General features: G+C 40.4%; 1 protein-coding gene across 1 annotated transcript; it reads right to left on the bottom strand.

Moving 5' to 3' along the window:
- Positions 1 to 3,254: 3,254 nt before the first annotated feature.
- Positions 3,255 to 13,604, bottom strand: LOC118821715 (putative nuclease HARBI1). The gene is given in 5 exon segments (XM_036590450.1): positions 3,255 to 4,274; positions 4,277 to 4,396; positions 8,341 to 8,581; positions 11,695 to 12,024; positions 13,501 to 13,604. Coding segments are annotated over 5 exon segments (1,308 nt in total). The 5' UTR covers positions 13,519 to 13,604; the 3' UTR covers positions 3,255 to 3,675.
- Positions 13,605 to 15,070: the final 1,466 nt, after the last annotated feature.

Below are 15,070 nucleotides of genomic sequence, written 5' to 3'. Positions count from 1 at the left end.
CGTTTCAGCTGTGCGCGTATGAACGTTTGCTAAGTAACAGGCATGACAGTTGATTGTCGACATCCACTGAGTAAGTTAAGATTTGCTAACTTGAGATAAGATGCTGTAAGATAGGATTCTTCTATTAAGATTTGCTTCTGTAATACAAATTCGTGAAGAATCTTATCTTGACCGGTCAGATATTAAATTAAGACAAAAATACAGCCCCAGGTCCATGAGGCGCTCCAGGCTGCACAAAATGCGTGATTATAAGCACCAACCCCAGTTTTCAGAGGAATTCAGCTTATAGGTCACTTTTAACCAAAGTGCTTTTATTCTGTTCCAAATTCCACAGGAATCACAATTAGCACTTCACATAAATGATGAAATGACTGCCCTGAGAGAAGCCCTGCTGAAATTTCACAACCGGTATTAATACATGCACAACAAATCACACATTCTCAGCCGAACCTGCTGTAATTCCACTCCTGGATTTGTGAGCATGTAGGGGTGATATTAGGTTTTCACAGCTTCAGTTGTTAAATGCCTGAGGGACAGACGTCCTCTCAAAAAACGTTCCTGAACACCATCTTTAACCCTGATTACACCTGGTCGTTCAATGTGACTTGTATCTGGATTGAAACCTGATAAAAGTTTAACCACATGCGTTTACGCTTGGTAATAAAACGTGTCTGCGGTTGGTCAGATGGAAATGCGATTGCTATATGGTGTGCAGTATGCAAATGAGAAATAGTTTTGTGATAATTTTTGGCTTAAGTGGTATTTTAATCCATTTACTTTACTCCACTAATGGTGGAGGGGTACACACAGGGCGCTGTAAGGCAAAACAGTCCCCAAAGAAAGTTTTGTTTTTCAGATTTATGACGATTTTACCATCATCTGTGTTACATACACCGATCAGGCATAACATTATGACCACCTCCTTGTTTCTCCGCTCATTGTCCATTTTATCAGCTCCACTTACTATGAGCTCATTTGCAACAACCAATCACTGGAATTTTTCTTGGTTTTTCCAGCTTTATTGAAAAATTGTTGGCACCTACCACTTTTTATTTCCTTACACCGCTTTACAAAGTTATTTAAGGAGAAAACTGTGTTGAATAATTAGCCTCCTGTATTGGTCATCGCAGACTTCATCCATTAAAATATAACGTAGTGAGGCGGTAAACAACAACGAGGCGAGGTAAAGACTAACCAAACTGGCATGTTATTTTAACTTAAAGAGCACTGATTAAACTCAGGAGAATCCCCTCTGAGTCTACTGGCACTCAAGTTAGCATTTTTTCCTCATATGCAGAACAGCAGTGGGTGAGGTTTTGGTTGTCAGATGAATTTACACGTATAAACATCTGGCTAAAACGTGTCTCAGACTCCCTGATATGTTTTGAGTGATCAGATTTGAATTGTTTCTGAATTGTGCATTTTTATGTGGATTCTCTCCATCTAGACATAATCCCGATATTCAAGCTGCACGAAACGAACAAGTGTAAACAGGTCTTTAGCAGCACGCTTCATTTTTTTAGTAGGCCTAACGCAGGAGTCGGCAACATGAGGCTCTGGAGCCGCATAACGTCCTGTCCTGTTGTGGCTCCACAGCTGAATTAGATTTGTAGGTAAAAATAAAATAATCCTCCTTTACAGTAAAATAAAGCTCTGCTGATCGTTCAACACAGTTTTAACAATAAATGGTCTTAAACTCTGGAGTTAATGTAGAACTGCTAATTCACCCTTTAACCCTGAAGGTTGGCGCGCAGACTGGTCACCATAGCAACACAGACAACAATCTCGCCTAGCTAGTAGCTAACGAAAAGGCAAAGAGAAAGATTTAAGATGAACATCAATAATTTGGAGATGAATGGACTTATTTGCATTTATAATCACTCCAGCTGGTTTCCTGATACGTTTAATCTGCAACGAGAAACTGACAAACACTAAAACGTTGCAAATCTGTTGCCCATTCACCAGCTTCTCTTTCAAATTGTCCTGTTCCACCTTAAGAGTGCAGCAGTTACATTCTGGAATGTCAGGCACCATTTAAGGTGGAACAGGAAAATTTGAACAAGAAACTGGCGAATGAGAAGCTGACGCCTCGTAAAAAAATCAAACGTTGAGAGACATTTTACAAGAAACTATTCTAATTTTGTGGAAAAGTTTCCTGCCGGAGATGCGAGAAAAGTGGCTATAGCTGAACTGAAGCTTAAAGCAGAGCAAAGTAAGTCTGTGTTTTCATTTATATTATATGTTTTAGTCTATACTAGTTCATCAGCGCATACTGAGACATATTTACAGCCAAGATGGTAAAATGGACATAAAATGTTGTGGCTCCCAAAGTGATTTGCTTCTTTGTTGAAAGGACAAAATGGCTCTTCTTAGCATTTGGGTTGCGGCCCCTGAACTAGTGGAACCAACTGCCTGTTGTTCCTTCATGTACAAATCTAAAAGGTTTAACTCAAATGATAAACCCACCCATTCAAAAACTGCGGTTTACTGGAAATGTGCGGAGCTCCGCTGAAGACGTCCTAGATAAATAAAATAATGCGTGGCTAAGTTGTATTAACACGGGGGAATGAGATCCTAGTGCGTGGCCATGACTTAGTAAGGCATGGGAATAAGATCATGCCTTATTAAGCTGTGGTCAAAGCTTAATTATCTCATCTCCACATCTTACTAAGTCAAGGTCATGACTAAATTATCTTGTCCCCACATCTTACTAAGTCAAGGTCATGACTAAATTATCTTGTCCCCACACCATTATCTCATCTCCACATCTTACTAAGTCAAGGTCATGACTAAATTATCTTGTCCCCACATCTTACTAAGTCAAGGTCATGACTAAATTATCTTGTCCCCACACCTTACTAAGTCAAAGTCATGACTTAATTATATTGTCCCCACATCTTACTAAGTCAATGTCATGACTAAATTATCTTGTCCCCACATCTTACTAAGTCAAGGTCATGACTAAATTATCTTGTCCCCACACCTTACTAAGTCAAAGTCATGACTAAATTATATTGTCCCCACATCTTACTAAGTCAATGTCATGACTAAATTATCTTGTCCCCACACCTTACTTAGTCAAAGTCATGACTAAATGATCTTGTCCCCACATCTTACTAAGTCAAGGTCATGACTAAATTATCTTGTCCCCACACCTTACTAAGTCAAGGTCATGACTAAATTATCTTGTCCCCACATCTTACTAAGTCAAGGTCATGACTAAATTATCTTGTCCCCACGCCTTACTAAGTCAAAGTCATGACTAAATTATCTTGTCCCCACACCTTACTAAGTCAAAGTCATGACTAAATTATCTTGTCCCACATCTTACTAAGTCGAGGTCATGACTAAATTATCTTGTCCAAACATCTTACTAAGTCGAGGTCATGACTAAATTATCTTGTCCCCACACCTTACTAAGTCAAAGTCATGACTAAATAATATTGTCCCCACATCTTACTAAGTCAAGGTCATGACTAAATTATATTGTCCCCACATCTTACTAAGTCAAAGTCATGACTAAATAATATTGTCCCCACATCTCCACTGTGTAAAACATTTTGAAGCTGCAGAGTTAATCATTTCACATCAAACCTCTCTGAATGTCTCTGTTTACATGTCAATAATTGGATTCTGCAGAAAATTTGACATCTCACTTTAAGCTCCACCCATCCGTTAATCCGTTCCTCCCTCCAGGGCGCTGTACAGCAGATTTACGACAGTGTCTCTCAGAGTTATGCCAGCCTCTTCTTTTCTTCCTTCTTCTTCTTCCTCCCTCACCTCCCTGTCCACCTGCCCCTTGGTCACATGACCCATCTCCAGAAACACATTGTGCAGAATACAGCAGGTTAACACAACGGCCTTCGCCCTCTCAAAGTTGCCCATGTCCAGGTACCTCAGTTTCTGAAAGCGTTCTTTCAGGTCGGCCACGGCCTGGTCAAACCCGCCCAGGTGGGCCTCTACTGACCTGTTGTAGAGGTTTTCCTGGGGGCTTCGGCCTGGGGAGAACGGGGTCAGTATGTGTCCAGTGAGAGGATATCCCACTCTGGCCAGCAGGCAGGTCCCCGGAGGCATGAGTTCAGGGTTTTGCTGGAGTTTCTCGCTCAGGGCGCTGCCCCTGTCCCTGTCAGAGCCTCTGCTGATGTGACAATGGACAAACCGGCCTTGACTGTTGCACACCAGCTCCAGGTTCAGCCAGGAGTCTGGATGGGGCTCCTTTTTCAGCCTCTTCACATCCGGCACAGCGCTCTCCCCGTCCTGTTTGCTGATTGGTAGCGGATGGGGATGCGGGTGTGGCCCAGCACCCCCAACACCTGAGGCAAACCCCTCTCCTCCAGCCTTTCATCCCACCCCAGCCAGCTAGAGAAGGGAAGCAGGTGCTCTGCAGCCTCTTCACCTACAGAGGTGAAGATGTAATAAAGTTGTCGTTAGTTTAGCGTAAAGGGAAAATTTACAGCTAACATTACGTACAAGACACACAAGTCCAAAGGCAACCAGCGTTTCCTCTGAAATGAAGGGTATTAACAGGGAGTCTGTCCTCCTTTGCTGCAGTAACAGCCTCTACTCTTCTGGGAAGGCTTTACACTAGATGTTGAACATTGCTGTGAGGATTTGATTGAGCATTAGTGAGGTCAGGAACTGATGTTGGATGCTCAGTTCTGGATCACTCCAACTCATCCTAAAGGTACTGGATGGAGCTCCATCACTACAGAGAACATAGCTCCACTGCTCCACAGCCCAGTGCAACCCAACCATCTACCCATTACTAGAGAGTTTGGTGCATTAACGTAAGAGTATGTATTCCGTACAGTATTTCGGCATTTTTCGCGTTTTAGTAGTTATTGCGGAAATACCATAAGTCATACACGATTTAATGATTGGTTGGACTCTGCAAAATCTGCCTAGCAACCAATATGCACTTTGATTGGTCACATTTGGACCAATACTTTTAAAGAAATAAGAAAAAAACGTCATCTGTGTCATCGGTTTCTGCCGTCGGTACTCCGTACACCAGCTTCCACAGAGGGAGCGGTTTTCCGTAGAGTGTTTTCCCTGCATTTTATTAGAAGTTTTATGAAATCTAATTGCATAAAAATAGACATTAAGTGATTATACTGATTATAAAAGTGTATTGATATAAACAATATGTGCAGTGAATGAGGCTACCATGGAAAAAAGCCCAGTAAAGTGAGGCAGTGCTGTGAAGCTGCGCAGCTGAAAGGAGTCTGCTGAGGTAAATTAGCTGACGGTGTAAACTTAGATTAACAGCTCAGTACTAAACATACTGTGTTTCATGGTGATGATCCATTGTTTAATATTCGTTTTAGTGTTAAATATGATGATTAAATGTGCTAAAATGCATTTTAACTGGCCGTGAATGTTTCCCCACCCCATTCACATTCGCATCCCTGAGTTTCCCCACCCGCCATTTTCGTGTGGCGCTGGGGGGGTCGGTCACTATTTGCATAGATTTGATGTCCAAACCCAGCTTAGATGGTCTTGCCAACAGATTTGATGGAAAAAGGGATATATTATAATGTCTCAGATGCATCTTTGACAAATGTCAAGAAAGTGGTTTTTATTACACAGACAGAAATATTTGCAAGTGTACGGAATACCGTGCTCTTACGTTACATCCCTTAAAGCTGGGGTTACACTACATGACTTTACCCCGATTATATCCCCGGTTCTCAGTCTGGCTGAGTCTGTGCTGGTCGGCTCTTGTCTGGAGAATCGAGTAGTGTACGAGGGGCCAGACGGAGTTTCAGACATGTTTGATTTTTTCGACCCGACTCTGATTGTAATCTGGTGTAAACTGGTCAACGACTCAATCTGAATGGATTCCTGCAACAGCCAATGAAAACTGAGAGCTCAAAGAAGAAAGCTTTTTAATGAGCTGAGTTTAAGGCACAGTCGAGTTTATGTTCATTTAAAACTCTAAAAAATACCAAACTGATCACATTTTTAAATCCATGATCCTCGCTTAAACACGTTTACCTGCTACTTCTTTACTGTTTCAGTGCAAATGGCATAGAAAACAGCAGCAGCAGCTCCATGTTTGTTTATTTGGGTGTCCTAGTAACCGGAGAATGCGAGAGTTTGCGAGAGTTTGCGAGAGTGATCCCTAAACGTTTAAGTGTGGATCCCCAATATTTCAGCCGCCCAAACAAATCTGCCAAAACCAGTCGGACACTGTGAGACGCCCAGTCTTTTATAATCTGTTAAGACTTTAAAAGTCTTTCCTTTGACAGGAAATGGCCGTTGAACTAACACAAAACTGGCCAACCACAAACCACTGGCTAACAGTTTACTTGAACCCTGCTGCACACCACTGACATAACCATGTCACGCACATTCATATGAGTCTGTAAACGTGAGGCAATCTTGCTTGAAAGCTGTTGAATGCTTCAAAGAAAAACACTTAAAAGACAACATGCTGTAAAACAGGGATATTAATGAATAACCACTAACCAACGAGAACATAAAAGTTTGACCGACGCTTTCAGTTAAATATTAAGTTCACATAAACATTTGATATCTGAATAGGTGGGTTTTTTATTCAACTTCAGGACTGTTTTTCAATCGTACACACAAGAGTTCATTTTGTTCCGGTTGCCTAAAAACAACAGCCTAAGTGTTTTTCTGAAATCTACACCAACTCTCGACTCCTGCCTCAGGAGTCAATGGAGCAGACTCCCCGACTCCACTTACTTTAAACAGATAGAAATTTAACAGACAGTTGATAAAGGCATATAGCAGAGATTAAAACATCCTATCGCAAACTATCACAGAGCATCTTAGTCTTACGATCATCTTAACTGAGAGAGAAGTTCACTGATGCTCTACCATTTAAGAATCTTAGATATTTTCATATATAAAATTAGATATGATGGATATTTTTCTTAGATATTTTCGGGAAACCCAGCTGTGTTTGTCAGCTAACAGTCAGCCTGTCTGTAGTTAGTCCCATGACAAAAGCTTCCAATGTTATGTTGATTGTTGTTTTCAAGCAAGCCCCAGTCAGGATACATATCGCTGCTGTCGGAACAAAACCTCGTATCTCCATTTTTGACATTTTTCAGTTTTTTACACAATCTGAAAATGCCTGCTGTCCTTTACTTTGTGTGTGAATTTCATGATGAATGGACCAAAAGAAACGGCCTAAAATTACTTAGAAAACCGTCTGGTTCCATTGACTTACATTAAAAGTAAAGTGAGTTTTCTCCTTCTACTGTAAAGTTAGCATTTTGGAGATATGAGGTTTCAATGTGTTTATTAACTTGGGTTAGTAATATATGGGAAAATTAAGTAAGCAAACTACACTACGTTACTGTTGTATCTGCCAAGCTGTGTTTTTTCGTTCAATAAAGCCTAAAGTTTTGTTTCTATAAACCACAATTCTGTGTTTTATGTTTTCATGGATGAACTGTGACCGTTATTTGAGGTTTGTCTGTTTATGAATATTCATATCTAATAACGGTCGGCACTGAGCAGGCAACTACTTACAAAAGTGTATTTGCCACCAGGTAAAACCTGCTGCACAGAAGCGCATACACAAAGACGTGAGGACAGCCAACCAGACTGGAACTGGCGATAGTTGTGGCAATAGGTATCAGACACACTGTTCACATGTGGGCAGAGCGTCTGAGGCTGAGACCAAAAGGCTTTATACCCCTTTAGTTAACACTAGGCTTTGTGCCTGGCGACCTTAAGAGCATGTGCATCCCATTCTATTGGAAATGCTTTTCTCCTGAGATTATACAAGCTGTGTGCACAGCTGAACGCTGGTTTCAGCAATGGGTGACCTTAAAGTGGCTACAATTGCTCTTTAGAAGGACACAGAGTGTCTCTCTCTGACTCGTCTTTTGATGTAAAGGAAATGGACATGCGTTCTATAATTAAAGATAATATTAGCTGCAAATTTATCCAAGAAACGAAGCAAAACTCAACATCCCTACAGCAACATAAACAGCCAAACAAAGAACACATCATTTTAAGGCAGGAAATATTCAAGGGTATAAAAAGTAAACAGTAACATTTTACTGAAGGGCAGCATTCATAAAGCTACATGACCACTACATAAGCCTTTCATAACAGCTGAGATAAACCTATATGAACATTTACAAAGGTTATTCCAAGCATCAGTGGTCATAACCCTTTCTAAGGTGAAATGACATCAGAATTGACTTAAGCAGCCTTTATGATGAAATAAACCTTTATAAACATCAGTTATAAAAGGCTTATGCAGGTGTTATGTCGTATTATCAATGCTGCCCTTCAGTGAAGTCTAACCAAGTGGGCAATATCCACCTCCAAACAACTGTGCTGATGTCTACACACCAGTGGGCCATCGGATCAGCTGGTCCTGCAGTGCGTTGACACGGTCACAGAAGGAGAAGAAGATCCTGTGGATGTTGCCTTTCTCCAGGCGGAAGGTGGAGGAGACGGTGCGGTAGCTGAGGCGTTTGGACAGCAGGGTGAGCGACAGGAAGACGGTGTGAGACAGGGACAAACGAGCTCTCCCGGTCAGTCGGCTCTGGCTGTGGCTCGAGTTGGAGTTCTGTAGAAGAGCTGTGACATACTGAGAGAAGGAGAGATAAAAGGGAATTACCAACGTGCAGACAAACTCAATGGTGGAACAAACCTGTCAAGCCAGCATTAATAAACTTTAATAACACAACATTTTCCAAACATAGCATAACAGTAACAGACGATATATAAGTTAGAATTAATCAAGTTATTTATCTTGATCCTCCTGAGTGCAGCAACGGTTCTACTTACCTTAAAATTACACAGTACAGTAAACATGAACCAAACAGAACACTGTTAGAAATAAAGGTTCTGTGGATGTAAATCTGTAAATCTGCCCTCAAAGGTACAACAGTGGGTTTTAAGGTCTGATTGTGACCCTTAAATAAGTTTTTCCAGGTGAAAAGTTCGTATTTGTACCTTTTCATAACCGAATGTTTTAAAACAGAACAGTAAAATAAAAGCCTGGAGACGAGACGGGGTGTGTGGAGTCAGTACAGCTTAGAACATATCATTTCAGTGGATTATGGTTCAGTTATGCTCCCTGACTAAAGGTACTGAGATGGACCCTTGAGGGTCCCACCCCAGTGAGAAGAGGGGTACCGCTCCAGTGACAGTTTAGTACCCTTTTTCTGAGAGTGTAGAGAAACTTACTGTTAATTTTATGGATGCACCAATATAGAAATTGCAGGCAGATATACATTTTTTTCATATATGTATTTGCCCATGCCTATAAATAACATATAATATAAATAAATGATAATAATAATATATAAATAATAAATAACATATAAAATCTGGATTAACATTATGGAGAAATATAACCAACATTAAGGGTTACAGTTGCAGTGAAATGAATAAATTACCTAAATAAATAGCCTTGGGCTGAAAATGTATAATACCGAATGTGCTTTAATTAAAATAAGTGCCTAAATTAAGCAAATTACTGTTTTCTTTCATATGAATTTTTGTACTGGTTCATCGTTATTTAATCAAACCCAATTAAAATCATTCTGATCTATGGTTAGTTCAAAAATGTATACAGTAGAAAGGACTGCACTTCATTATAGGCTGTTAAAGCAGAACTAAATGTACTGAGATTTCAGTCTGGCAAAGAATGCTGGGAAACATGTGAATGAAACTAAGAAACTCCAGCCCATGAGATCAGCTCTCCAGCAGACAGTGAGATGTTCAAGCTTGTCCAGAAGAAGAACAAATGCACATGTTGGGCAATATTTTGTACCAAACAACCACAGAGAACCAAAGGGGACTTCCACGGATTTCTCAAAATTTCTGCAGAATTCAATCATTAAGATGTAAACAGAGTCATTCAGAGTGGTTTGATGTGAAACGCTCTGTTCCAGAGAAACGTACAGAGTCAGAACTGTCCACAGTGGTGATGTGAACCAGCCGTTTGAAGAGCTTAATGCCTCTAAAAGCCCCCTCACAGAAAGTTATTAGACAAAGTGGTTATGAACACATTGCCTGATGTCTAAAGCCATAGTTCTGAGAGAAGGTTTTGGCCTTAAATGTACTTTGAGACTGTAAACGTACGATTAGATCGCAGTTTCTCAGGAACCCTGCAGTAAATGCAGACAGCCCATGGATTAATATAAATGTGGTATATCTGCAAATATGGATGTCCACCAGAGGCGACTGTCTGACTCTGCTGCAGCAGAGTAGAACGAGTCCTCTGATGTAGTGAGAAGTACAGACTTTATACAGATCCAGATCTAACAGAGACATCGTGGCTCGGTGTGAAGTCAAGCCCGAGACCGTCTAGATGATCCAACAGCGAATGTGGATTCAAGGAGCTGTGATGTGAGACCAAATGGCAGATTTCCAAATGGCTGATGAGGCTATTAGAATTACAATAGAGCAAACTTCCTGAGACCAAATGTCCCAGGTCTAAATAACATATCTAAATGAAATATATTAAAGCATCTGCATAAGCTCAAAAATACAGAATCTAATAGTATTAAAAAGTAAAACAACACTGTAAAAAATGCAGGTTTTAAACTTAAAACAGTAACCAGGTTAACCTGAAATTTTCCGCTCTTAGAACATAAAATATCAACAAACGAATAATTTGTGGTTTACATTTGTTAACCTTTTAGTTTTGAGTTTAATGAGCTCAACATTTCAAGCAAACCCAATTACTTACTTTAAGTTTACATACATTTTTACAGTGAAATTCAAAATAGTACTCAAAAGAAACTTCATGGTTTAGATTTGCTATTATTGCTATTATTATCGTTATTATTTACCACCGACATATTATTTACATTATTTACTACTACATATAAAACTCAGAAGACATGTGTAGGGTCACTGTTGGTTCTGGATAGTAAATGAAATGGCTATATTTGTGTTGTAGTCATGGTGACCCCTGGTTCACTGTAAAGAAATCAGAGTCTGCCAAAATCAGAGTTACGTGAAAATTTTGAAAAATCAATGGTATTGCCCTCAAACACTGTTTCATGCCATTTGCGCAGATTAAAGTTATCAACATAAATTATTTAATAATATTAAAGCTAGCCCAGGTGGTAATTAAATGGTAATTCTATTATCATCATTAAAAATGTGAGCTATAGAGTACGACTCACAATACTAAAGTGTGGAAGTTCATAACGAACTTGGATGATGACAAAATAGTATATGGCAATAATTCCGCAGACAACAACTGTTTGTCTAAATTTAAAATTAACATTAAAGCTTAAAAATAAATGTCATAAAGTATTGTTTTGAAATTTTGTCAAATCTAAACATCTGTCCAATCTCTTTTTTTTAAAGCAGTTATGGATATCATTGGATATTTTTGGATATTATTCATACTTCTAACATATATAGTAGAATATATATTATATTGCAACATCTTTATGCATTAGCTATTGTTATTTATGAATACAGCTAAAAACAAAAATCGAGATTATGTGACATCAATATGAGTATTTCAGTACAGATGACACATCAACCAACACTGTCAGTACGTTACATAACTCATATTTAAAGATACACTAAGTTTATATTATGACGTATCACAAATTATAACAATAAAGGCTGCCTGACTGTTGCTTAAGATGATTTGGGCGATGTGTTATCACGTCTCATAAGTGTTCACTTGTTCTGAATGTTATAAGTACTGCATTATCCCACAATGTCTACCTGAACAGTGGGGTTTCCCTCTATTTCACTGATGTGCTCCTCCTGCTCCTCCTGGAAAACAGTGGACGGGGGCTCCTCTGACAACTGAATGGTCACAGTTTGTGTTTGCTCTTGTGTGAAACTCATGAAGTCTTCTTGTGGAGACACCTGCATTAAAACAGGGCTACACTGAGCCTGGACGCCGGACATCAGGTCGGCCTCGATCATCTCCTCCACTGCCTGGTCCAGGCGCTGATCGAGCTCCCAGTGACCCAGAGGCTCCCAGTCAAACTGCATGATGTCCATCATCAGTCTGCCAGCTGCTCCAAGACAGGATTTACGAAACTCCATCTGCAGAAAGGTATACAAACGAACACTGGCCACTTTATCAGAAACATCTGAGACTGTATTCCACCTTTTGATGCACAGTTTGTGTTGGTCATTCTTTGGTTTCTGACCACAGAGCCGCTCTTATCTGGAGGTCAACTCTCAACCTGGCGTGTAAAAACCCCAGCAAAACCGCTGTGTCCGATACATTCATACCCTCACCACACACACTACCACATCAGGGTCACTGCTGTGCTGAGAATGGACCACCACCCAAATAATATCTGGACAACAGTAACTGACCAATGATGAATGGAGTAGAGGGGGACTGATACACTGTGCAGCAGCAGATGGACTACAGCCTGAAACTGTAAGCAATAAGGGTTCTCTATACTACCAAACAAGGTTAGAGTAGCAACAGCAGAACTCTTTTTGGTGCTGCATTGAAAATGATTTTGTAAAATAGAAAAGTGGCCAGTGAGTGGAAGCACAAGGTAGGTGTTTCTAATAAAGTGGCCAGTGAGTGGAATCACAAGGTAGGTGTTTCTAATAAAGTGGCCAGTGAGTGGAATCACAAGGTAGGTGTTTCTAATAAAGTGGCCAGTGAGTGGAATCACAAGGTAGGTGTTTCTAATAAAGTGGCCAGTGAGTGGAAGCACAAGGTAGGTGTTTCTAATAAAGTGGCCAGTGAGTGGAAGCACAATTTAGGTGTTTCTAATAAAGTGGCCAGTGAGTGGAAGCACAATGTACGTGTTTCTAATAAAGTGGCCAGTGAGTGGAATCACAATGTACGTGTTTCTAATAAAGTGGCCAGTGAACAGAAGCACAATGTAGGTGTTTCTAATAAAGTGGCCAGTGAGTGGAAGCACAAGGTAGGTGTTTCTAATAAAGTGGCCAGTGAACAGAAGCACAATGTAGGTGTTTCTAATAAAGTGGCCAGTGAGTGGAAGCACAAGGTAGGTGTTTCTAATAAAGTGGCCAGTGAGTGGAATCACAAGGTAGGTGTTTCTAATAAAGTGGCCAGTGAGTGGAAGCACAATGTAGGTGTTTCTAATAAAGTGGCCAGTGACTGAAAGCACAAGTTAGGTGTTTCTAATAAAGTGGCCAGTGAGTAGAATCACAAGGTAGGTGTTTCTAATAAAGTGGCCAGTGAGTGGAAGTAGAGGGTAGGTGTTTCTAATAAAGTGGCCAGTGAGTGGAGGTAGAGTGGGGTATTTCTCGCGGATGATGAGCGTCTGCATTGGAAAGCATTGCAGATTAACTCCTGTGAAGCTGTTGTAGGACATCGAAGTGGCCGTAGCAGTGAAATGAGCACCGTACGGATAAATTTACGCTGAAAATGTAGATCAATCATCTCTTTAACCACTAAGTTAACCTAGCTAAGCTACTCAGCCTAGTTAGCCACCTAGGCTACATGCTAATGTTCGCTAATGTGATACCGGGTCCTATATCTCTGTGTAGCTGCGCACACCGCTTTTAATTTCGGTTCTGTGTACTTACCGAACCCGGAGAGCCCATTTCGCTCTGAAACGAAACTAAAAACTTCAGTCCGACTCGCTACAACATGCAGCCCGAGTGATCATCCCCACAACACTGTGGCTGCGCATGCGCACTAGGGCCGGCTTCCCGCACATGGATTAAAGGGCCCATATTCTAAAATATCCTTACTTTTTCCGTCCCTGAGGTCCACTTACGATACCTGTGGGGGTTTCACGGGTTTTGTGTACCAAACACGACCATAATTTTACTTTTAGCTTTGATCAGTTTTGATGTATGTATGTATGTATGTATGAATGTATATGAGCTCTGTTCTGATTGGTTGTCCTTTATTGTACCTCCCTCAAAAAAGCAGTCCGGGCTGGAATGGGCGGGGCTAAACTGCTTAAACAAGTGCGTTTTGTCTGGTTTTCGAGACAGCACAAAAACAATGAATCAAAAATGAACTGTTTGCTGCTTGGTTTCCATTTATAGACGGTATGGTTTGGAGTTGCCACCCAAGATTGTCTAAGAAAAAAATAAATTCCATTCCTGGACAAACATTTTTATATGTTAGGGTTTTAACTGCTGCTTATTATCCAGCCAAACCCTTTGTGCACAAAGAATGGGTTTAATTAGTTCAGGTTACCCTCAGTGTAAGACAAACTGTTTTGGAAATGTACACTACTACTGACATGTTCAGGCATTAGAAACACTGCTAGATGATAACTGAGAAGATCAGGTTGGACCGACAAGCACAGCTACCCGCCCACCAAATTTAGCAAAACAATTAAGCCACTGATGGAGCATCCAGGAGTTTTACTGGGCTGAGGGGGTGAGCCTTGTATAAAGTGGGGCATTGAATCGTGTGTTTTGAAACTATAACGATGTTTACACACTACTTCAAACTTTTTCTTATTTGGCCCCGTAGCTTTTTACTAGTCGCTTTTTCCTTTCCAAAATGTGTTACCATTAAATATGGATTTCATCTGTCATAAACGATCTTCTTAAGACTCAAATATATCCTACATATTAAACACTGAGTGCATTTACATGCCCCTAATAATCCGATAACAGCAAAAAATCAGATTTTGTGAGCAATCCATTCAACGTGTTCACATTCACTTGGATAATCAGATAATGGGAAAGCTCTGGGTCTATATGAGTCAGACAGTAATCAGATTTCTGCTTTACAACCAGCAAATAAACTCACAGAAGGCGAGATGTAGACATAACGTCAAACTCAAACTTTATGGCCAGCAAATTTTTTTAAACATTGAGTCCCTTGAGTGGAAAAACCAAATATTTCTATCCTTCATTTTGTCGAGCACGCAGTTGGTTTCAGCTTTGCTCAAAAAGTGTTTTGTTGCGTCTCGCGGGTGCTGTGTTAAACACTGCTTGCTGTTTCTGGGACAGCGTTGTTTTCGCACATGCCCAGACTGAGAAAAACGAAAGAAATCAGAGTAAGAGTTCACATGAACTGAGAAATCCGATTACTGCGCTAAAATCCAACTCAGATTTCTTCATCAGATTTCTAGGCCTTAATCCGATCTAAGAAATCAGAGTGTGCTGTTTAGATGACCACCTGAATAAT

Source organism: Colossoma macropomum, unplaced genomic scaffold (assembly GCF_904425465.1).
Source record: "Colossoma macropomum unplaced genomic scaffold, Colossoma_macropomum, whole genome shotgun sequence".
Lineage (NCBI taxonomy): Eukaryota > Metazoa > Chordata > Actinopteri > Characiformes > Serrasalmidae > Colossoma > Colossoma macropomum.
The sequence above is the reverse complement of the archived record's forward strand: the minus strand, read 5'-3'. Positions and strand labels throughout refer to the sequence as shown.